The sequence below is a fragment of the Pyrgilauda ruficollis genome, unplaced genomic scaffold (assembly GCF_017590135.1).
Source record: "Pyrgilauda ruficollis isolate IOZ18807 unplaced genomic scaffold, ASM1759013v1 scaffold72, whole genome shotgun sequence".
NCBI lineage: Eukaryota > Metazoa > Chordata > Aves > Passeriformes > Passeridae > Pyrgilauda > Pyrgilauda ruficollis.
Window position 1 is genome coordinate 2,930,811 of NW_024529044.1, and position 25,112 is coordinate 2,955,922.

Sequence of the window (25,112 nt, forward strand, 5' to 3'; positions counted from 1 at the left end):
TGTTTGTTGAGGTACAGTCTGAGCACAGCTTGGGACAGGGCCTGGCTCTTGGTCAGAGGGTTTAATCTGGTTTATCTAAATGCTGAGTTTCCAGGGCTGAAGTTCTCCAGGGTCACTGCAAAACTGCCAGCGGACAGGCCAGAGTGAGCCAAGGTGTGCTGCAGTAAGGAAACAAGGCTTGGACAACCCCAAGCTATATTGCTAAAAACTTTATGATAACACAAGTCTAGAGTTTTCACTTGAAAATGCTGAGGGTCCCTCTGGAATCTGCATTCGAATCTGATTGCGCTGATGCAATTTTAAAACAAACAGCTTGTTCCATACACCTTTCATGCTATTTCTCTAGGTTCCCTTGCAGTTGCTGACAGAAGCCATCCCCAGGAACACTGTACCTTCGGAGGTGACTGCTGCTGCTTGCTGGGGTTGGCTGAGTGCTGGTGCCGCAGCGCTCGGGGGATGAACTCGGGGGCCAGAGGGTTCAACACGTAGGTTTTCTTTAACTCCAGAGCTTCCAGCTGAGCTTTGATCTGCTCAAACGTGATGCCATGAAGACTTTCGTTCTCGTGGCACAGGGCAATGAACCTTTCCCAGAATTTCCTACGGAAATGATTTTTACAAACAGTGAGGAAGGCTCAGTGGCTGTTATTAAAATGAAAACAGATTAATGTAACTGTGGGACATTTTTATTGTTTGTGTGTGCTCATTTTACACACCAATCCATCCACCCTGAACCTGCTCCCTGCAGCTGAGCCCCACAGCACAGAGCAAAGCTCCCCAGCCACTCCAAATGGACACGCAGCTCTGTCCATGTGCATCAGGTCACAGCACTGGCTGGGTACCACGTTTGGTATTAATGCCATGGACAGCTCCAACTCAGAACTTTTTCCTAGAAAACTAAAACCAGCAAACTCCATGCTTAAAATTCTGGAATGTATGACTTAAGGCATTTATTGAAGCTCAAATAGTGACAGGAATTACACAGATTCTCAGTCCCAGAAGTTGTCAAGAACATTCTCTGCATTTAGGCAGATCCTTCAGTGTAACAAATACCAAAGCCAATAAAAAACAAACAAAGGGTTTTGAGATATGCCCTCAAAACCACTTTTGTGAAACACTTCAGAGGCATGTGAAAATTAGAGATTTTTTGAGATCCTCTAGTGGAAAACAAACAAAAGCATGAATTTTAGTGCATGTCAGATTTCTCCATAACATATAGAAGTATTTCTGAGCTAGGAAAACAACCATCAGATGATGCATAACTTGTCGATGAAAATTCTGTTTCCAGCTTTTTGGAGGATGGAGGGGTTTTTTAAACCATGTAATAAAATAACATTCCTCCCTGTCTTCTGCTTTCTCATGACATGTCTTTCTACTGCTTTATAAAAAAAAGTCTTTTTTTTTTTGGTTAACATTCACAGCAGGATCTACACAAAATTTTGCACTTATGATTTTTTTTTTTAACCTCAAAGGAACTTTTTGGGTGAAGTTACTGAAGCTTAAAAGTTATTTAAATAAGGTCTGAAGATGTCACTTTAAAAAAAACCCAACAAAACTGACTGAGCTGTCTCTTTCAAAAATATCAAGAGTAAAGGTGTGCTTGACTATAACTCCTGCTTGTTCACCCTTCAGTAATAAGGTCTGGCCTATCAGCAAGCTCTGTTCTTTCCTCAAAACCTGCAAAATGAGAGATTGGTGCACATTAATTGTACCAGCAATGTCACATTTTGCTGAGTACCTGACTTTGTGAGAAAGAACAACTGTCTTGCAAGAATACTGTGATGCTACTGATGTTTTTAAGAATTCAAAATTGTTTTCCCTAAAAGCCCATTCTGCTGTGATTTTATAGAGGCAAGAAATGCTCTTTTAAAATTCAGGATGCAAGTTGGCCCTTTTTCTGCATTTTGCTCTAAGGTAAACAGATCTTGCAAGGTTTTAAATGAGAATTAAAAACCAAAATTAAATGCATCACCGGGATGCTTTAATGAAGGAATTCCCTCTGATTAATCAATTCAGTCACCAAACCTACTGCCAAGTACCCCAAATCCACTGAGAGCCATCCACTTTTGCTGAGAATGCTGAGAATGCCCCAAGCAGTCTCTCTACACATGGAACACTTGTTCTGGGGTGTAAGAACAGAGAATAAAACCCTGCTGCCTCTGAGTGTGCTCGGGAGTTTAAAGGGGGTGTCTGCCAAAACAGCTCTGTCTAGTCCAGCTGGAGCACACAGGAATGTAATGATTACCCTGGGCAGACTTCACAAAGCTCTCTACAACTATCATTAGAGTCTTGACTCATTTTGACAGGTATTAGAATATTTATAAAATTCAAGTACACTCTAAACTTTTTTGAGGTCTGTTTTTCCTAACAAAATGTCACTTCTTTCAGACTTCTCTACTCCTGTTGTACTAAAAAAGAACCATCTTCCCAGCAGCCTCCCTGAGCCCCTCCAGCAGTATTTTCAAAGAGTGAATGTTCAATTATTCAGTGAAACAAGACAATGGTGTATTAAAGGGAAAGCTCGAGATACATCTTAATAAAGTTTCAGTGCTCTTTGTTTCTTAATTATCTTTTAGTTTCACAATTTGGAGCAGCTCTACATCCATAAACAGCTGCTGGTCTTCAAAATGCAAACCCAATCCTTAACTGCCAGCACTGTAATTTATTTACCATGCTGACAGCCTATATTTTTATTTTATTAAGTTTTTGCACATCCTATTTCAAATATTTTGAAGGTGCACTTGGGAGGCACAGGAGCTCCTTCTCATCAGCTCATTACATAAACCACCCCTTGCCTAAAAAACTCAGCCAGGTAAGGGAAAAGTGAATTAAACCCACAACAACTATTTCCCTGTCAGTAAAATGTTAGAAGCCATTTAAAGCAGATCACTGCATTCATGTGCAGACACTCCCAACATGGCCCCAGCAGGGAAGTGGTGAAATTCAGGTTATATTTCATAAATACAGTAAACAAAGATTTGAATTCCATTTGGCTTTTTCAACTCTAATCTTTGAAAACCACATCCCTTTTCAACACAGTAGCAGAAGCATTGCTCAGGAAAGTAGAACACAACATAGATATAACAACTAACATGTATTTTTAGCTTTATTTTAATAATGTAGTCAGTGCACTGTTTCCTCTCTTTGAGAATAAGCTGCAGGGTTTATCTCTGATCATCTCAAAATTTCAGCTCTTCCATCGAAAAAAACCCTTTGAAGAACAAGAACTTGGAACCTTTAACGTAAGTGTTTACATATCTCTGCATTTTTCACATTTCTTCATTTAGGTCTACAAAATATAGATCCACTCAAATCTTAAAGAGTTTTTCCCAGTGTCATGAAGACCCATCAAAACATAAATAATGTTTTCAAGTCTTCTACCATTCTACGACTGCCATAACATTCAAATCAAAATTTTAAACTCCAAATTATGCATTACCTTTATTTTTATATTAAATTGTAACAGGTATACAAAAAACCCTACTAGAAAGTAAAATTGAGCATGTTCAATTGTTAAGTGAAAATTTGAGCAACTATAAATACACGAGAAGACAGTTTGTTGTGGCCAGGTGTAGGTATCTCACATTTTTCCCCTGTTATATATGATGGCAACCATCACTTTCCTAAATCCACCAGTCACAGACAAACACATTTTCCAGGACCCTTAGCCCTGATTAACCAAGGAGCATAGAGAAAGTACCTGCATCTTCCAATGGAACATAAAGCAATAGGATCTCCAACCACAGCTACCAAGGATTGTGCTCTTGTAATGGCAGTGTTGAGAAGTTTGTAATTAGACAGAAAACCATAATCCAAGTCTTCTGTTGAATCCTCCAGTAACTGCTCTTTCCTTTTAATTGGAGTTTGCTTATGTTTGCATGTGTGCCGTGTTCGTACTGTGCTGAGGAACAAAACTCTGAACTGTTTTCCTAAAATGAAACAAAAAACATCTCTGAGATAACTGTTGCTATTTCTGCTCCTGCCACGGCCAGACCACTGCCCTTGCCAGCCAGATTTCACACCTAGATGTTCTGAACTCATAGCTACCCTTCACATGAAGAGCTTTATGCAAGAATAATAAGATTTAAAAATTTTAAAAGATGCACTATAAATAGCATAATCCATTACAAGAAGATTTCCTCTTTAAAAAACTTATTTTTTCCCCTTGATATTAATCACTCCTGAACCTTCTGAAATGTTAATTATCTTTACAGCATTGCCTATGAGTCAATAACAAATCTTGATTTATTTATTCTACCTTAAAAATAAATTCTGGACATTCTTGATTCATATTTTTAAAATTCTCAAATACATGAATATCCACCATGAAAAAACAGAGCAAACCACTCACTGTCACTCAGTTACTTTATCATCTGCCTTTGTTTATTACTGACTAGAAATGCAACCTAGCAACCGGCTATGCCTACACAAAATCCTTGTTATCAATGTGATTTCAGGAAGAAACACCTAAATTTTTAGACTCCTTGCAGTTTATTCCACAGATGGAAAAGAAATTGGTAAAACATTCTGAGGTTAAAACTCTGTTACATTTGTATTTGAAACTCTAAAACCTATCAGTTTGTTAAAAACATTAAAATTCTGTTAAAAACCCATCGCTTTCCACAATTTTCACTCAACTTAATTTTTAAGTAAGGCTGAACTTAATTCTGAGAAAAAATAAAGATATCTTTTTGAGAAAAGATAAATCTCCCATCCACTGAGATAAATGAGATCAATCTCACATCTCACATCCACGAGTTTATAGGTGTCATTGGAGCAACATCTGTACCACAGCTCTCCTTTTGCTCCCACGGCTTTAGGGAAATTTTAGCAAACCACAGGGTAATTTTATTAAGTTATTACAGCAGCAGACACGTTTCCCTTGGCCGGCCCAAGGGGGGCCAGCCCAGCTGCTCACCCTGCACGTTGAGCACCCTCTCCACGCTGACGTCGGACAGGCGCTTCTTGCGCAGCTCGGCGCGGATGCGGAACACCTGGTCAGCGTACGGGGTCACCACCCCGATGCTGCCGTCGTCCAGCTTGCCCCAGGCCACTGGCCACTTCCTCCTCAGCTCCTCCACACGCTCCACCACTTCAAACACCTGGGGAAAAAGGCAGGATTCTTAAAAGTTATGCCCCACTGAGTTGCGCTCTTTGATATGGAAAGGGAGTTGAGCTTTAAGGCTTTGAAACACTTCCATGACACAGTGTTACACAAGCAATGATACTACTGCATCCTACAGGGATACTAAAAGTGTCCTGGAGTAAAACAATGTATTCACTATACAGCACCCTTTTTTATCTTGAAATAAGTTTTCCCACAAGAGTCACAGTTAAAACTACAAATTTCAAAATTACTTTAATAATCTTAATTTTCATTCTTAGGTTCTTAAAAAAATGTCAAGTGCACTAGGACCTTTCTTGCCACACTTCAACTTATTTCTGTAAGTAAATGTACTGCCCAAATAGCTATAATTTAATTTTTATTCTGCATTTGATACATGTCATCTTATCATGTCTGATAACTCTAGATACAGCACCTGTATACAGAGCACAATGACCTCCCATTCCAAAGGATACCATTGGGAGTTTCAGATAATTCATCAACTGCTAGCTCCACTCTGAAATGTGTTACCTGAGAAGAATAATGTGTATTAAAACCTGAAAATCTCCCCCGGTGAGGAGACAGCCTCCAACTAACCTCCTGCCAGAGCAGCTCATTTCAACACATGAGAGGTACTGCACTGCACAAGGCACCTCTGAGTAACCTTATAGAAGGTTTGTGACTCCTTGTCTTTTTTTTTTTTTATTAATTTACATTCAATAAATTATTTCTCCAGCTATTTATAGCATGGTAATTCATGGTGCTGTTTTCCCACAGCATCACAAACGCAAGCTCAGCCTCATAATGAAGAAAAAAATCTGTTAACCCTTAAAAAGTCACAAATAGTTTATATTTGGCAATTTCAGAGGATAGTGAAAATATGGGACTGTTTTTAAGCAAGTCCTGAATGCTTTTGTGACACCAATTCTTGCATTTAAAAGCCAGCGCTGCTGACAAAGGATATTAGAATAAACTTTGATATCTATAAGAACCATAGCACGAAAATAAGGATCTTTTGTATGTATTTTGGCAAGATTCTCAGAAAGTATATAGCTTCTAGGTATGTATTTAGAATTAATTCCACACAGGGAAATTTTTAAATGAAGACCAACAAGGGAAAGTGCATTTCCCAGAATAATTCTTAATACAGGCATCAGTGAACCACAAGATGCCCCAATGCAAATATCCATTAAGGGTCCAACAGAAAAAAATCTCCCTCATCATCTAATTCCAGTTTTTCCTGCTGGTGTTTAAGGAGCCGTTGTCCTTCATTTCTGCCTGTGGCCATTAATGACTCACAGTTTTCAGACAGTTACTTGGCCACTGAAGATATTTTTAGGTCTTTTACAACTTTTTTTAAATGGCAAAGCAATCCAAGTAGATTAATGAAAGCAGTCAGGTGTCCAGAAGTCATTGGAGCTTCTTATTTAAGAAGATATTTTAACACAGCAAAGAATGTTTAACAAGTGCAGCACAACAACACCAACAAACAGGTTTCAAATTCTGCAGCAGAGGAACCCCACCATGATCAACAAGGGGAAACAGGCAGCTCTGCAGTGCTTCATAACAAACACTACCCAAAAATTCCTCCTAAGCTTATGAAAATGCTGCTGTTTCTTTGATTTTCCCTCCCTCCCTAACTGGAGGTGACTGGAAAAAGGCATCTTCCACTATGAAAAGCGTTATCAAGTCAGAAGGTGGGAGGCGGGTGCAGCTGCATGTGTTTGTTTCTGTGGGCTTGGGTTGTTCGGTTCTTCTAAACACAAGGGAAGGAAAGAGAATGAAAGTAATTTTTGAACAATACCAATAAATTTATGTGAAACAAACAGAGAATAAGTTCTCACCTAAAAGAATCTCATCTGCACATTATCAGTTAGACACTGATCCTAAACATATTAAAGGAAATGTGAAATGTTACTCCTGAGGACTCTTATCTGAGTGGGAACATTTCTACAACAGTCAAAGAAATCTAAGTTTTACTTCAAATTGCAGTTACTCTCTGTTGCTAAGATACATCTATCAGAATGTCACATAAATTATCAGGAAAGACAAGTCTTCTCTCCTGAAGAATGAGCCTGGGAGAATGAGATGCAGCTCATAATTTGCAGAGGAAAAAAAGAAGGTAAATTAGTGGAAATGTTTACTACAATTGCAATTTTCATTACATCATGTTTAGCAAACTCCATGTTCCACTCTCCTAGTAGAGGACAATTTATGTCTTCCACCCACACTGAGCATAAACCAGTAAATTTGGGGGAGTGGAGCTCTAAAAAAACAATCAACAGTAAAAGCAAAGAAGAGTTACCTCTGCATTATTGTAAAAAGCTGTACTATTTTTTTCTTGCACATCTTCTCCACGTGCTGTGAAGAAAGTCAAAGGGTAGAAATCTTTGTGTGCTGGCTGCTTTCCACTTGCCATCAATTTGCCTTCATAGAAAAGTTCGGATGTGTAACTGTAACGAGGCAAAACAGGGTAAAATGTGGAGTCTACACATGAGCTCACTGAAAAAATATGCAAATCTCCCTGATGAAATATGCAACCACAAAATACTTCATAAGGAAAACAGAACCACTGATTACTATTCAGCATCTTCAAATGATTTCTCTGAACTGATATTTCCCTTCTACAGACACAGCAGAAGGCACTAAAAATATGCTTCTCCAACACTTTTTCTACAAAAGGCTGTTTTCTCTTCTCATCTAAAGCTCAACTAAGTTATCAACATTCTCACTGATGTTTCACTCAGAAGTTCCGATGGCTGGAAACTGGGCAAAAAGAACACTTGCTGTCCAGCACTGGTTATTCCCCAGGCTGGACAATGAGCTTGTTCATGTCAGTTAAGAGTTATTGAACTTGGAAGATAAATTTACTACAGATTTCGTGTGCACTGAGCACGAAGCAGGCCAAGCACTCAGCTGTCAACCAAGCTTTTCTTCTGTGACTTCTACTCCAGGCTGATCTATGTTGCTAGAGACCAGAAACACAACCAGAACAGAGTTCCTCTGCTGGCAGCAGCCATTCCAGCAGCTGGCTGACTGAAAAATAAATGAGGCAAGAACAACTTCATGGTGAAAAGTAGGAGGGGAAAAGACAACCTGAATGGAAGGAGACAAAAAGGCAGCAAGGAGAGACTGCAGAGTGTTGTAAATGTTATTGCACAGTAGAGCTAAATTAATGCACTGGCTGCCAGTAATGAGTGAATTTTGGCATCACCTCACTTCCAATGCTCAGCCTCCAACCTTAATTTTCTTTGGTTATCACTCAGAGGCTACAGAAACCAGAGCAGAGCCTGACATGAAGACAACCAAAGCAGGAGACTGTGCAGCTGGTGGGTTCCATCCAGTTCTTCCAGGATTCCAGCTACTGCAGCTTGCGATGGAAACAGCTGCTCATGGAAAAGCCACAGAAACTTGGCTGCTACCAAATCACCACCAAAGCACTGCAGCCCACCCCTGACCTTAACTGGCTCACCCTGGACAACCCTGAAGAGCACTGGCCTCCTCCCTGGCTTAGACTGCAGCAGTCACTCCCCAGCAGCCAGGGGGCAAAACTAACCATCTCTTCTGCAAATTAACTTTCAGTAATGAGATCTCATTAAACAACAAAACTTTTTTGTATGGGTTGTTTTTTTCCAATTACAGCTCCAAAGTCAGGCTGAACTAATGGCTCCTCCTTTCCTCTGTCTCTCATGGTGTCTCTGCTCCAGTGAGGTAGAAATGATTAACGAGCCCTTCATCTTCCAACACTTCTGTCCTAAGTGTCATGGTCCCATTTGTCAGGGGAAATTCCATATTATACAAAAAAGGAGACTTGAGACATCTCCTAAAAGGACCACCAAGAGAGTATTCAGCTGGTTTCACCTCACACAGCAACACTTCCCAGTGGAATTGGGCACACTGGGCTTTTACCAGAGAGCCAACCAGACCCACTGTTTCTGTTTCTCCATCCTCACCTCAGTGTTCAACAAAGTGGATCTTTCTTGGAACTCCCAGTCTGAACTACAGCTGCTGAAGTGAATTTTTGTGACCTTTCTGAGGTAAATGACATGGAAGTGATCTCTAAAGAAAAGCTGAAATGATCCCTTCCTTTACAGATGTTCTCTCATTTCAAGCTCAGAAACTCAAAAAAATGGGTAAGAAATTTAGCAGCACTCAGCCTATCACTACAAAGTCCATAAAGTGAAGACAGATCAAGCTATGTAAAAAATACTTTACATTTTCACTTTTGATTCCCCAGAGCACTTAAATATTTCTGCTTTTGCTTTGAACACAGTGATAACCTAATTAGTATGACTGGATACCAACATAAAATTCCTCAGTACATATTTGAGCCAGGATTTAAACTTTAGCATTTTTCCCCATGATTGCACTTATTCTTTCCAGCACAACTCATGGATGAGCTCATTACACTGGCAGCCATTGGTTTATCATAGCATAAAAATGCAAACCCACTGATTAATGTGTCTTGAAAGAAGTAATAAAAGATGTCAACAGTAAAGAAACATCCTCAAAATTTGACCTATTTTTTCCATTCACAGTTGCATATCCATATGTTCCTTACACTGCCCACAGCTTACCATTCCAAGATAATCCACCCCAGTAAATCTAAAATTCTGAAATGGTTCAAAGAAGCACAGAGCCAGCATAATAAACTGCTGGGTGGTTAAAAAGGGAAAGTTGGCTCTTCTTTGGTTTAGTGTGCAAGCAGCCAAAGCATCCCCACCTGAATGAGGGGTCTGTCCCACAGCCCTGGCAGCTGCTCTAGGAGACCAAATTACCACACAGAATTACTAATGAACTTTGAAACAAGCAAGATTTCATGCCAGAAACACTTCAGCTGTGCTTGGCTCTTTTGTTCACTGGCAGCAGTCAGAAGAAGCACGTGATAGAGTGAAAAAGTTCACACCTACTTGATGATTGCTTCATGGGAGCGATAGTTCTCACAGAGCAGGATCCTGCACGGGAACTCGGCAGGGTAGTGCTCGTAGAGCCGGTCGAGCAAGGAAACATGAAGGTTTCTCTCCCTGGCAAATTCACTGTAGACAAAAGGACTGAGCTGTAATAGACACACACACACAAAGAAAATGTAACTAAATGGGTGGACTCGGAATTTCATGCTCCCAACACATGTATTTGCATCAACCCAAAAATGAAACCTCCCTTTCACTGGACATTCAAGACACAGACCATGGTTATTCCAAAGAAATGCTCCTGCCTACCAGAAAAGTAACAAAAGACCATCATGGTCTTAAAGGAACAATAAAATACTCCATAACTATGCAAAGAGCCCTTCTGTTAAAGTTTAACACTCCTAACTGTGTTTAGAATGACTTTACACCATTATTCTGACAACCACTTCTACGATTAAGTTATTACCACAAATAGTACAAATCAGGAAACAAAGAAATTTTAGTACCATTTAAAAAGCTAAATAGAAATGTTGTTGAAAAAACAAAAACCCAGTGACCTATTTACTGTTACACTAAACTCCTACTGGGCTTGTTTAACAAAAAAACCAACATCTACTACAGCAGGAAAAATAGAACCAAAGAAGATGAAAATGAGATTATTAAAATATAATTTCCAAGTGTAGAAATTAAGCCAATCCATTTTGCCATTCTGAATTTATATGATTCAGCTACATATTAGTTTTTCATATTTAAATACTGGACACCTGATAGAGGATCTTCTGTAAGACCCTGAGCTACAGAGCAGCCTGAGACACAAAGGCCCTGGGAAGAATTCATCCACACAGCTGGGCTGATGAGATCAAGCCTGAAGTAAGAATTCCAAGCTCTTGAAAAGCATTTTGAGAGTAGTATTTAAAAAGCACTACCCCAGTCCTTGGCATTACTAATATCATTGAAATTATCCAGTAATATTAAATTATTGGTGGCAACACCACTCTGAGTTTGTTACTGTACCAAAGCACACATCCACCCTACTGCTACTGTGAGATGCCAAGAGAATTAAAGGCAAATCTATAAAAACAAATAAATCTGGCCTAAATCAATAAAGCAAGTAAAGCTGACTTTTCCAAGTATGCTTTCTCATGCCTACAGGCTGAAAAATGACAGGCATAATCAGTGTTTTAAACTCTCCAAACCAAGCAGCTCCCAGGCACTTTGCAGCAACATAAAAGCACTGGCTAGTTTCAGCTTCCCATTTCTCACTTGTTCAAATCTTCACCAGATTAGAGGCTTCTAATAAAAATGTGAAGTTCTCTCAATCCTAGTTCTCCATATTCTTGAATTATTTTAAAAACCAACAGGGAATACCAGTCATAAACTCCTGACTATAATAAATATCCTCATATCTTAAATAACATCCCTGGAATTCTGCTTGGCCTCCCCATCTCTTATATGATTTGGTGCAGATAAATAACTTAAGTAGATAAATACAAATATGATACATATGCACTTCATACTCAAAATTTGCACAGCTCTTACCTGCATATGGTCTCCAGCCAAGACAATTCTTGTGTTTTTATTAGCTAATGCTAGAGGCATAATTGTTTCACACTCCATAGCTTGAGCAGCTTCATCTAACAGAATGTGTGTAAAAAACCCTGTAAAACAGAGATACCAGCAAATAAATGAAACTTGCAATTTGATAAAATGAATATTGAAAACAAGAACTTGAACTTAACATTCTGTATTCTGATAGTAACCAAAACTAGAATTTTTTAAAGTATGGCTTACACAAATTAATTTCTAGCAGCTACTGAAAACCACACATTTTTCACACCCATCAAATGACCAACAGTGGTCACCTGGTTGCCAGTGACATTAGCAGGAGCCCCCAGGTCTGCCTCTTTCTTGTGATACACATGAAATTAAATACATGTTTTATCTGAGCCCTCCTTACCCCAAGATGAAATATCTCTTGGCAGACCATCCCTCAAGAGGTTTCTCAAATCTGAAAGTTATTTTGCCACCATGAGACTTGAAGAGCTTTGGACAGTGACAATGACAAGGAATTCCTCATGTACTTGAGTCCTAGTAACTATTTTATATACTAAAGTTCCCATTAAAATTGCACACATACCTGAGCACTTTGCTGGTTATGGGCTTAAAGGAATGTTGGGGGGAAAAAAGGAACAGAAGTTGAAGGAAAATTCAAATTCAATCTTATGATAATATTGGACCAAAGGTTTGGTGGGAATCTATGCACTGGAGAACATGCACTTGAAAAGAAACTTGGCCACTGCAGACTTATATTTTATGAAATCTAAACTCAGGATAGGTATAGAAGTGGTTTTATACATTGATGTCTGTGTTATATTAAGGTTTAAAACAAAGCATTAGAGAACTTAGTGCACCATCCAATTCAGATTACATACATTAAAATGTAGCAATTTTCTTTGGAAAATATGATTTTCATACAGCTGCACAGACATTGCTATGCCATGACTGTACACAGCCCGCTGCCAAACAAAGCAGCTATTTCTGTCTCAAGACCCAAAAATATTTACCATAAATTCCATATTAGTTTTCTCTGTTGCAACAAATGCTTAAAATGTAGCCATAAAAAACTAATCCTAACAACTTATGTAAAGAAATTCCATGTTCTGCAAAAAGCAGATGGATTTAATTTGAAGATCAGGAAAATAAGAAACCCTATGCAGCCTCTGCCCCAAAAAATCAGTCTAATATCTTTCAGTTTAGAAAACAACCCTAAATGTATCATGTTAACAAAGACAGGGTTTGTATGTGTGGGAGTTGCTTGCAAAGCTAAACAATTCACAAAACAAGGGAAAAAAGCTCTCTGTTATTTATGCTTACATGCTCCAATGAGTAATGACCTTAATGAGCATAATATTCAAAGTCAGAATCTCAAACAGAATTTTCCCTCTTGGATCTCAGAAACACCAGATCATAGATAGTACTGCTTCTTTATTTAATTTTTTTTTAAAGGAAAAAAAAGAACAAGCAAAAGGTTAATTAGAATGCCAGCAGCTTACAGCTTTGTAATAAACATTTATTCATAAAAAAACAAACAAGCATGTTAAGATTATCATTGTTTACTTTATTTTTTAACAGTTCCAAGAATTGGGTAAGGGACCAACAGTGGCAAGAGGAAGATATTTCTTAAGCATGGACACTTCTTGTCTAGAAATTATCTTACCTGGTTCAAGATCCAGCTGACACAGGTATTGTGATGTATTTAAAGTAACAACTACTACTCGTTGCTTAAGAATGTCTTCTTTCTGTGGCATCTGAAAGGTGGAATGTGTGCTTGAAATCAAACAGTACTGATGCACAACTGGGTGAACAGTCTTTACCCAGCGATTTCGGAAATATACCCTAGGAAAGAAAAAGGGGCTTATTTTCCATCAGCTTTGAACACTGCCTAATATTTCAAATATTTCAAACAGTAATATTCTGTTTTCCGAAAAATAAGTATCATCTTCAAGAAGCAAAATGGCACAACTGTGCAGAATTACATGCTAAAATGTCTTGGATTCACCTTCTATAATTGCAGTGCAGTTTTACATACATGAACAGTTAGCAGGTTTTATTTCACATATAGAAATCTTTAAATTCTTCAAATATTTATGTCCTGTGATTCTCACATCAACGCCTATTTAATATTAAACTTACAATAAACTCACTTTAAATAAATATTGGCTGACCTGGAATGCAACTATAGCCCAGAGTATGGAACTGACAGTGGTCTGCACATCTCAGCCACTGCAGCTGATATATGAAAGATATTCAAATCCTGCTGTTCCTCCCACCCATCCCGTGTGCTGTCTGAATTCTACAAACCAAACATGAGGTGGATTCATCTTTTTATCATACAGGGCCATAACTGTGATACTCTGGATAAAAGAATAGGAAAATAGTGCCAGAAGGTTGGCTGGGGTCTAAAATATAAGGACATTGACTGGATTTCAGACACCCTTCCATGACACATCAGGTCATTTTAAGCACCATCCCATGGGATCAGTGATGAATTTTTCTCAGGAAGGGATGACCTGTTACAGCCAATTTGGCTACATGGAACAGAAACACAGAGGACACAAAGGCTGTGCCCCAGAACACAGGGTACAAGTAACTCCACGGGGTGAACACATCCAGCAAGGAGCTGGATAAAGGTGCCTTGTGACACCTCCATCAGGTGTTCCTCACCACCATCATCTCTATCAAGAACTATAAATCTGAAGTAGAACCTTTAAGCTACAAGAAATTTTTGCACAGAAATTAAAGTTTAAATTTAGTTCCAAAGATGAAATTAATTAAATTTATTTCAGTTCTAAATATGGGATTTAATGCTGTTCCGTTTATCTATTCATTATTTTATTTCTCCTGCACCCATAGTTCAAATCCCGAATCATTAATAAAGTGTTTGAAAATGTGTAATTATGCACCTAATTGCAGAGCATGATTGCACTGGCTGGACTCTGGATATCACATGTCCACCCACGTCTGAAAATTACAGCTGAGCTCCATGTGATGTGAGAGAAACGAGTACTAGCATTAGAATAAATCTGGTTTGTGAAGATACATTGCCCATTTTGGACAAAATGAAATTCAAAGGCACCTCAGTACCCTGAATGACTTTTGATTTGACAACACAACCAAGGCAAACCCACACTTGGAGAGCAAAGGTAACTCCAGGTAAAACTGGGTTCAGGGCAGGAACAACCCCCACACTCCTGAGTCATTCTCAGAACAAGAGGTTTCTAATGTCACCCCCAGATATTTATTTCCTCTCAGCTATCAAAAGGATGAGCTTTATTTGATAAACTGTTATTACACCAAGTCATGGCCTAACAGCTACAACAAGGGAGCAAGATGACCCCTGCTCCACTTATCCCAGCTTTTTTATCCTCAGCTTTTGTGTGCTTCACTTTCCCAACCTGAACTGAGGTTATACTTACCCACCACCTCACAGGAGTACTGTGAGCATTACTGAGTTTATTGGGAGTTTATGTTTGTAAAGCACTTTGAGATTCTTGGATGAAAGGTGCTATTGAAATGCAAAATATTATGGTTATTAGACATTATTATACCATGCACTGTCTTTTATTACAAAAATTCAACTGTGGGTGACTCACAGATTGGCTGACAGCATTTCAAACTGCATTGCTGCTTACCCATTAATTTCTTTTATTTTGATGTGAGATCAAATAGGTATCCCAGAGCTATTATTCACCACTGGCATAAAAACACCTGACAGATGTGACTACTTCGAAATGTCATGAGAGAAGTTAAGCCTCACTGAACAAGGACTTTTTTCCTCAGGTGCAACTTGGGCTAATAAAATCACCCATAATTTCATTATTAGGTGTTTTTTTAATCAAAGTTGGACGAAGCAATTACAAAAATGGGGTTTAACAGTTTAACACAAATCATAACATTTCACCCTGCAACATGTCCTTAACTTCTTATTAAACAAAAGACTAAACTTCTAAAATGTTTAGTCTTAACCCTGCATGAGCAGAGTCCCTGAACTCCAGCAGAGCCAGGTAGTTACCAATCAAAACTTCAGTTCTTCAAAACTTCAGTTTTCCCTATTCTGAGCTTGACTCCTCTCAGTTCACAACACAAAGGCCAGGAGTCTGCCCTCCAATAAACCTTTCTGGGATACATCCCACCTCCTCAGCTTTGGTGCTCGTACCTATCACTGAAATCCCTCAAGTAAAAAGAGCACAAAAACTCAGAGGCAAAGGAATCTAGCAGGGTAATTTCATGTCTCTGTTAAGAGATCACTAAAAAAAAAATCTAAATAGTCCCAAGAAGCCTAAAGGAAACTTTAAAAGCACCTGATTTCCCTCTTCCATTTCTTTAGATCCATCTCCAAAGAGAGGCTCATTCTCACAAACAAATATGTTCCCTGAGAGGCAGAAAACATGTGAAAAACCTGTCCTACAACTTGAAAGTTCTCTTTTCTAAATCCCTTTTTCGTTTAAGGATGGATAAAATGGAAGCTAGAGTTTCAAGAAAAAAGTCCTTGGCAGAACAGTCGTTTATTTTCCAAACTAATGTTTGATAAGATGAATTAATTCCATTTTCAGTACAAGAACTTGGCTGGAAAAGGGGGCAATGGTCTTTCAAAACCTGCTGGGGGATTTTGGTCTGGGTTGCTGTTTGCTTTCTTTTTTAATTCAACTTTGCCTCCTATGGATTATTTTTTATAACCTGGGTAATTCTCATCTAGCAGCCACATACTAAAGCTACCTGGTTCCAGGATAGATGCAGAACTTACATATGAATGTTACGATCAAAGTAGTAAAAAAACGAACTGAAGGGGTTTCAGTGAGATATTTTTAACAGAACCAACTTATTTTTTGACACTGCTGAACTGAATACATTAGTTTTATTTATTTCCAAGCAAGACCATGCTTAGGAATAAATAAAAATACTCAATATACAGATAAAGGCTGTATCAACCTTTCCTTTTCCATTAGTATTCCATATAAAACCAGCGTATGAAAACAACTAAATCTGAAAGACACAAGTAAAATATTACCAAATCCGTATTATAATAACACCTCAACCACTGCTCAGCAACATACAGAGGAACTGCTGCTATCTGCTTGCTGGAGTTTTTAGGAGAGGGTGATAATCTGAATTCTCCTGCTCCAGTGCTCTCCTACTTCAGCAGCCACCTCCAGAAGGTTCCAGCAGCTGATGGAGACAGGCACATCCAGGGAGCAAAAGAAAATACAAATCAGGAGCCAATTACTCCCTCTTACAGCTCTGACTCACCATCTGAAGGTGCCTGGCTGCTCCTGCACACTAAAAATCAGGTGGCTCACCATCAAACAGAAGCACTTAATCCAGGCTCTCTCCTCCCAGCTGTAGCCTGGGTTTAGGTTTCAATCCTTCAGAAACATTTCTGCATTCATTTACATAAGTATTTGAAATTGTTTCAGTGTCAAGTTTCTCCAGTAAAAGGCAGATTTTGGAGCGTGCCCCTAATACAGTTGACTCATCTAATCAAACCCAGAGGCACAGGTTTTTTTCTGGGTAATAATTTGTTTATGGGCATCAGGACTATGAGAATTTGGCCTTCAGGCTTCGCTGGTATTTCATTTAGGTGCAGAAGTTAGATTTAACATAAATTCTCACTGTTCACTCTGTATTTTCCAAAGGGCATAGGAAGTTATTTTATTAAGAGATAATACAAATTTATAACTTGATATTTAAACAAAAAGCTCCACAAACTCTGCTTTTCAAACTTTTATGTCACATCACTGACAGGATAATTTATTTAATGTACATCTTACCCACAGAAATATCTACATGGTTTTCAGTACAAAATGTTAAATAATTTAACTTTCCTTCTTTAAAAACAACATAAATATTATAAAATATTGTGTTCCTCCCCACTAAGCCAACTCATCACTTGTAGAGCAAATAAGGGATAAAATCTACAGCAGAGTCCAGTTATTTAGAAACCCAACAAACTCTGCAAGCAGCACATCTACCTTAATAATTAACTGCTTCCACTCCACTTGATGTTTCCTTTTAAATACTGCAAGAGGCTCAGATCCCCCTGTTTAATCTAACAGTAATGATTTTAATTTGAAAATACACCTTTACACCAGTCAATAAGGGAGGTACATCCATAAATAATTTTGAACTTGGAGTCTCACAAACTCCAGTTTGGATTCAGAAAAATTGACCTTTAACTCCTGCCAGAGCAGGTTAATGCACTTTGTGCTCAAACAACATTATCTGTCAGATTTTTTATTTGAACCATACATACTTGTGGATTCATTAACATACGTACACAACTCCAGAGGTGCCTCCATTTTCTTAAACTACAATTTTTTATAGAAGTGTCCTGTTTGAACAGCATCAGACAATCTGCAGCAGCATTTTCTGAAGGCTTTACAACAAATACTACAATAATTAAATTTAAATTCAAACATTCAGTGACTTTTAAGTTACGTGCTGTGATTCTCTTAGCAAAAATGCAAATAAATTTTAAGCATAAGAAATATATCATTTTTTATGTTTTTCATATTTCTGAGACTGGACTACACAGCTGAAAACAAGGCAGCAACAACCTGGCAACAATAAAACTGTATTTAACTCCTTGCACTGTTACATCACATTTCAATATTCCCAAAAAAGTCAATTACACACATTTTTTCCCTTCAGAAAATTAAGACTCCATTATGTTTTTCATCCCAAAGTGCTTTACAAACCATCTTAAGACAATCTGTGTTAAAATATAAACAGATCAAAGACATCTTTTAAAAAATAACACTGCCTTCTTTCCCTTGGCCAGACCCTCGGTGTCTGTAAAATGTCACATGGCAACCAAAGCCAACAGACCTAAGAGAATTTACACCTGTTGCAAATGTAGCCTTTTCACATAACTTCACTGCCTTTACTGACATTACATAAAATATAAGTCCAGGATGGCTTTTAATAGCCAGCAAGTAAACAGAGTCATTTTCTTAGTAATATTATAAATTCACCCACTGGCATTCAGAAAATGATGCCCATAATTTAAAATATATATATATATATATATATATATATAGATATATATACACCGAGCTAGCAGCATAAAGTAGACGTTGTGATTACTGAGCAAAACGTTCCCAGGAGCAGATTTATGGCCATAAATAAATCCTCCTTAACTATTTCCTGCAAGTTTACCCTCCTTGCTCTTACGATTCCGCTTCTTTTTTTTTTTCCTAAACCAATTTCCCCAATACACATTAAGTAAGTACATTTCAACACATAAACAATCACTTCACACTGATTTATCAGAAGAGGCCAAACTACTTTCACATGATTCTCTAAGTAGCTCCTATGTTTCCAAAACCCAAAATGTTTCTCCAAGAAGTCAGGTGGGGAGCCTCAGTTTCCAAATTAGCCTTGTAATTGTGAGTCAAACTTTTCAGAAATTAAAATACAACTAAAGTCCATTTTATTTTATCACAGTAGCTTTTAGAGGAGTGTATCAAAAGCTTGCTCATTAGGAAAGACACATTTATCAACAGAATAATAAAAGCTTAAAAAAAGGATGTCTTTATTTTTATTTAACAAATGACTGAAAATTATGTTACAATATTTCACATTCCTTTTAGGCTGTTTTCAAAAGCACTGCTGGTAATGCCAATATGCTTTTATGCTTTGAAAATTCTTTAACCTTTTTTTTATAGACACCTTTTCTTAAGAACAGTATTTTATAGATACATAATAAGCCTTAAAAAAATACCTGAGAGGTCTTGCCTGGGGATTGCCTGCTTCTACATATGGATGTAAATAATCCTTTATGTAGAGGTCAGCAGCACTATTAGAATGGGTGCAAATGAGAATCCTGCTGGAATAAATGGATGCAAATAAAAAAGCAATGAAGAAACAGAAAACAATTCAAAGCAGTAGAATACAAAAAAAAGGAAACAGTGGCCATCTTCCTGCACATTCCTCTTCATGGAACTACTCACTGGCCTACTGCACTTCCCATGATTCAGCCCTCAGCTCAAACCCTTCACTTACCAGTTATCAAACAGGTTTTCAACAATCATTTTGTAATTATTAATCAGGACTTGATTTTAAAGCTCAGCTTTTGTTATCTACCATGCTGCAAAACTTCCCACGCCGAGCAAATCACAGCCATTCTACATAACTTCCACTTTAATTAGTTTTGTTCTAAATGGCAAATACAGGCTAAGATTGCAAAATTACTTTATCATCCCAAATGATGAAGGATGGCTTGGGTTTGTTGGTTTCTAAGCTGGGTGGAAATCCTGTATTTCTACCTCTGACTTGAATTCTAGCCAAAAAATCCCATCCTCTGTGCTAGCGGGGCCCTGCTCTGTGCTCAGTGCCCCCTCTCACCTGGTGTCCTGCTGCTGGAGGATGTGCTTGACTGCCTGAGCCAGAGTGAAGGTTTTCCCTGTCCCATAGGGACCGATGATAAGAACAGGAGGCAGCTGGATGGAGAGCGGGGTGGTGATGGCCAGAACAGCCTCCTTCTGCTTCGCGTTCAGCCGGGGGTCCAACTGCTCGTCCCACTGCCTGTGCAAAGGAGGCCACTGAGGTTACAAACTGCTCTCACCATCCACTGCCAGGCAGAAATTAAATCAGGGAGGATTTCAAAAGAGTTAAAGAAACTGAAGAGCCTTTGCAGAGCTGCTCTGTGGATTGTGTTGCTGAGGCACGTGAAACAAATCAACAAATCTAGCAAAACAATCACATACTTTAATCATAAAAATTTGCTATTTGCAATAATCCAGTTGTGGGGGGGAGGTTTCAACCTATTCTCAATTTACATCATCCCACCTAACAACAGTTAACCTGCAGAGCACACATTCTAGAAGGAGGACATACTGCACCATTCCCTGATAACAAAAGCAGGTAAACATACAATGATTCTTCTATTATCATGCAAATAATAGTTCCATTAGTTATGTTTTTTCCCTGTAGCATTTATGCTGTTAACTTTAAAAGTAACCAGTTACACAACCTCAAGGCTTGGTAGAAATTATCTAAAATCAAATTTAAAAATTATTGGCTACCAGTTAACTACAAACTTCTCTTTACTTTTTTTTTTTTTTAAGATCATCAGGGCACATATCTCTAATGGGAATGCAGTCTATAAAAAGAATTTTTGTTGTAAGCAGCCAGTGATGCCAGCATTGGGAGGAAGATGCTTTCAGAAAATTCCAATGAGCATAAGAAGTTAAAGATTTCTAGACAGAGTTTTTAATATTCCCACTGACAGATTTAAAAGTAGACACGCATAGTAAAAAACACCTGTCACTGCTGCACATATGGCCATACTTTAGTAATGTGATCTGCTTTGGTACAAGCACCACACTTCTTACAGACTGGGAAAGTTTCTGTTCAGAAGTAGTTAGCAACAGGGAGCAAGATCAAGAGGGAATTGACTGAATTTTAACTTTTGATATGTCTATGAACAGCAAGCTGGAAAAAATACTAAGAAATACAGGAAAGGAACAGGGACATAAAACAGACATAGAAGAAAAACAGGAAAGACAGTTTGGAGTTAGCTTGATTCCTAAGGAAGGACAAATCAAGCCATCAGATGGAACTGATTTAAACTGAACTATAATCATTACATATTTTATTTATGTATACAAAAAATAGAAAACATTATACCAACATGCAACTGGTATGTACATAGAATATAAAAGTTCTATCCTACTTGACTTGCCTCCTTTTTATCGAAATCACTGCTTACTTCCAAACTATTCTTAAACACCATTTCATTGTCCTTGTAAGATTCACTCAGAACCTAATTAAGTCAGTGAAGAGATTGGCACTGACCTCCATTAGCTGTGTAGTGTAACTCTAAACAGAACCTATTCCCTTCTTCCTCTCAGTGCTGTCAAATCTCTGATGCACACAGTGGTCATCCCACCCAGAACACTGATCCCACCCTTGTGCTGGATCTGTTCTTACAGTTTCAGAGACAAACTACCATTTTTCCAGTGTTTTTTGTCACATAATACTCACTCTCTCAGCTTTCTGACAGATCATTTTCTTTTTAATGCCTGGGCTATTTCCTGATTTCTCCTGCATCACAATCACACTCCTAGTTCTCACCTTCAAGACCCCACACAACTCCTCCCAGGCTGTGCAGACTATCAGTTCCACATTCCTCTCATTTCCCTGCTCTCCAAGCACAGAAAGCTCATGCCTCTTTTACCAAGAGCAAGAACACTGACCATGTCCCCTGAGCCACACAGCCTCACATTTCTCCTCCCTAAGCTTCCTCTTCCAGACAAACTATTTTCACTGCATCAGCCTTACATTTCTTTAGAATATTCATATAACACAGAGGTTTATAATTTCATAAAGGAAACTGTGAGATGTGCATAGAAAGAATCTCTGGGCTGCTTCTTTAGGAGTCATTGCCACACCTTCCATAACCACACCCTCTGGGATATGTCCAGATCTGGGCTCACTGCAGCCCAGCAAGTACTAATGGATCATCCTTGGAACCAGAACTCCGCATCTTGGGACCCTGCAGAGCACTCCTGGAACTGGCACTGCCACTCCCATGAAGTATAATGTTTTCAGAGGAGGATGGCAGCACAGAAATTAACAGCAGCAGGTTTGTTCTCTGCAGCCACAGTAAACTGTGATGCCTCCAAACCCTCAGCTCAGCCCCAGGGAAAACCACTCAGTGGGTTCTGGCCCTGGGAGGATCATTCCTCTTGTTTTATTCAGCACAGTTTCCCTCCCTCCTCAGAACCCTCACCACTAATCAGGCTTGTTTCCTGTTTGAGGACAGATTTCAGCCATCTGCTCTGAGAAATTCAGAGCTGCATTCCCACCCAACCTTTGATTTTAAAGTGTTTGTATACCTGTTGGGACTCCAGGGTATGGTGGGAGTCATGCTGACATCTGGAAACAAAATGCTGTTGTCCTTAATCCTGTCCAAGGCATAATGCATTTCACAGAGGGGTAACCGGTTCAACTGGAACTGAAGCTCAACCTGCACAACAAACCAATGAATAAACAGCGGGGTGAACAAAAAGGATTCATTGAGAAAATGCTCATTAGACTTTGCTGTACATGATACATTTTTATCTTCCTGCACACCACTGGCTCTCAGAAGAAAATAGCAAACAGCATTCGATCCAAAGATCTGTGATAAAATTAACTGGCCTTTTTTTGTTGTTGTTTAGAATCAGAGATAAATACAGCTTTTTCTTTAATTTAATTTTGTTGTTTGACTTTTAAGATTAGATTCCACTGCACTTTCAGAAAAAAAATTAAAGGGAAAGCATTCTTGGAATTTTTTTTTTTAAATACAAAAAATAGTCCTGGAAAATATTATTGTCCTAAAGCATTGTTTTTACAAATGTAAGCTTTCATCTCTTATTGTAAGAACAACCTCAAGAAAATGTCAGGCCAGAGGTTTTACCATATCAATAAATTACATAAATCAGCAAAGATAAACTCCAAACATTATTTTTAGTCAAACACTCTGGAACAGCATAACTTGTCATTTTTGTTCAATTATTAGGAGTCCCCAAAAGTTAATTTCTAACAATTCGCTGCTTACCAATACATTCATGGTTTTGTTCTCTCAATTACAGGTGTTTCAATGCTAGTAAATAAAAGATATTGCCAACATAAATTCTGGTACAAAGCCAGAAACATCACGCAGAGCACTTAACATTCCTGATTCAATTCAGAATGGAACAATGGATAGTGAAAGTAGTTGACACATACACACACACTGAAAGGGTAAAGAGAAAAGTACATTCTAAATTTGAACAAGGGATAAAAGAGCTCCCGGGGAAATTATTCATAAAAACAGTTCACTCAGATTATCATTTACACAGATTTAAATTTGCAATAATTAATCTCCCCAGAAACAAATTAATCTGATCAGAGTATTATGCCAAAGAACTCCACGTTCACAACAGACCAGAAGCCTTTAGACAAAATTTGACACAGATCTGCACTAATAAAAACCAGCATAAAAACACCAAAAGCTGCTGAAGAACTTCAAGAGACTAATACACATTTTTAGGTTTATTTCCAAAGCACTGCTGTCACTATGTATTTATGTAATTACTGTGCTACAAATCTATTAAGCATTTTTGATTAAACAGTAGTAAGTCTCTTTCTGAGATTTACAGTGAGTGTGAACACGCTACCAACAGCAGCCACATCACTGCAACCTGTCTGGAAAAGCACCCCCCATTTACCTGGAAATATCAATTATTTAACAATTTCTACGGACATCTGCCATAGAGAGATTCCACAACCACCTGCCAGAAGATGAGAAGAACAGACCCAGAGCAAAGATGAGCTGAACCTGCTCCATCAGCACCATCCCAGCTGCAGGTGCAGCCCCTGTGTCACCCCAGAGAAAAGCCATGGAGGTGGCAGTCATTCCAAAGGTACCCCCAAGCCCAAAGCAACAACCTGGCCTCAGATCTAATGATTTTCTCCACTAGCACTCACTGATCTGATGTTAGCCCATTCTTACTTAATCACACTTTAATTTCATGGTAATTAGTGCCACCAACCAGAAAGTTCAACAAACACAAAGCAATACTAGAATATAGTTTTACAATTATCTTTTTTGACAACTTATATAAAACCTTAAGAAGTCCTTGACAAGTAAAAAGGAAGGACAGAAGGAAGGAAAGGAAAAGTGATCACTTCTCTTTCAAAGCCATATAAAAGCCTCCTCTCAGGAACCTTCTCCTACAGAGGAGAATTCCCCATACAGAGGAATAATTTATCCTTCTAGATTTAACTCCTTGTTGTACCTGACACTCCTTTATCTCCCCATGAAGCCCCTTTCCCACCACAGGGATCACTCTGGTGTACAGTGATGTTTACTACTGGCAGATCATCTCCTTCAAAAGGCTTTGTAAATTAGCATTTTCTTTTTCCTACTCTTATTTGAGTATTACAGTGTTCATATCATTATGTAGCATGTAAAATCAACACTAGCTTTGCTGTAAATAAACAATGTTTGCTTGTATCCCCGCAGAGTATAGCCATTAACTTTCCATCTCTGGCAGATATAGAGACATTAAATATTCATCTTGACTACCACATTTTACAGCAAGATGTACAACCATAAGCCTGAAGACAAGGGCAGCAACAAATCTGACAGCGTTAAGCATGGAGCTCACAGAGGTGTTTGGAGCTGCTAAGAAAACTTTTTTTTTAATAGGACACATGAAAATTCAAGAATTCTTTTTCCACCCCCGTGCAATTTGTGCCCCTCAGCCCCACTGTGCACAGCAGGGTTGGCACTTGTCAGCAGTGACAGCACAGCTCATCCTGCCCCATGGGCACCTCGAGCTCGTCCCCAGGCTCTGTCCTACCCATCCCAGCACTGATCTGTCCCCCAAGCACAACCTGCAGACGTTTGGCAAAGACTGCCACTCAAATGGCAATGGTCCCAAACTCCTGGTTTGATCCAGCCAAGGGAAATATCTTTGCTCAGGCAGACCCAAGGCTGACAAAAAACCACACAACCTAACGAGGGTAATTTAAATGCAGAAAAGCTGTGATGCTCATCTGGGTGACACTTT

The 25,112-nt window shown here is 38.6% G+C and overlaps 1 protein-coding gene across 3 annotated transcripts in view; it reads right to left on the reverse strand.

Annotated features, from left to right (window-relative positions):
- The window catches only part of HELZ (helicase with zinc finger), an 85,103-nt gene that overhangs the window by 19,601 nt on the left and 40,390 nt on the right, over positions 1-25,112 (reverse strand). For 2 of the 3 annotated variants that reach the window (XM_041485635.1, XM_041485633.1), the window contains 10 exons: positions 22,410-22,540; positions 19,915-20,094; positions 19,292-19,396; positions 13,229-13,407; positions 11,551-11,669; positions 10,012-10,157; positions 7,407-7,554; positions 4,916-5,099; positions 3,698-3,926; positions 393-597 (listed from right to left, as the gene is read on the reverse strand). In XM_041485635.1, coding sequence (XP_041341569.1) covers positions 393-597; positions 3,698-3,926; positions 4,916-5,099; positions 7,407-7,554; positions 10,012-10,157; positions 11,551-11,669; positions 13,229-13,407; positions 19,292-19,396; positions 19,915-20,094; positions 22,410-22,540 — 1,626 coding nt within the window. The remainder of the gene's footprint in view (positions 1-392; positions 598-3,697; positions 3,927-4,915; positions 5,100-7,406; positions 7,555-10,011; positions 10,158-11,550; positions 11,670-13,228; positions 13,408-19,291; positions 19,397-19,914; positions 20,095-22,409; positions 22,541-25,112) is intronic. The other variant, XM_041485634.1, reaches the window with a different exon arrangement.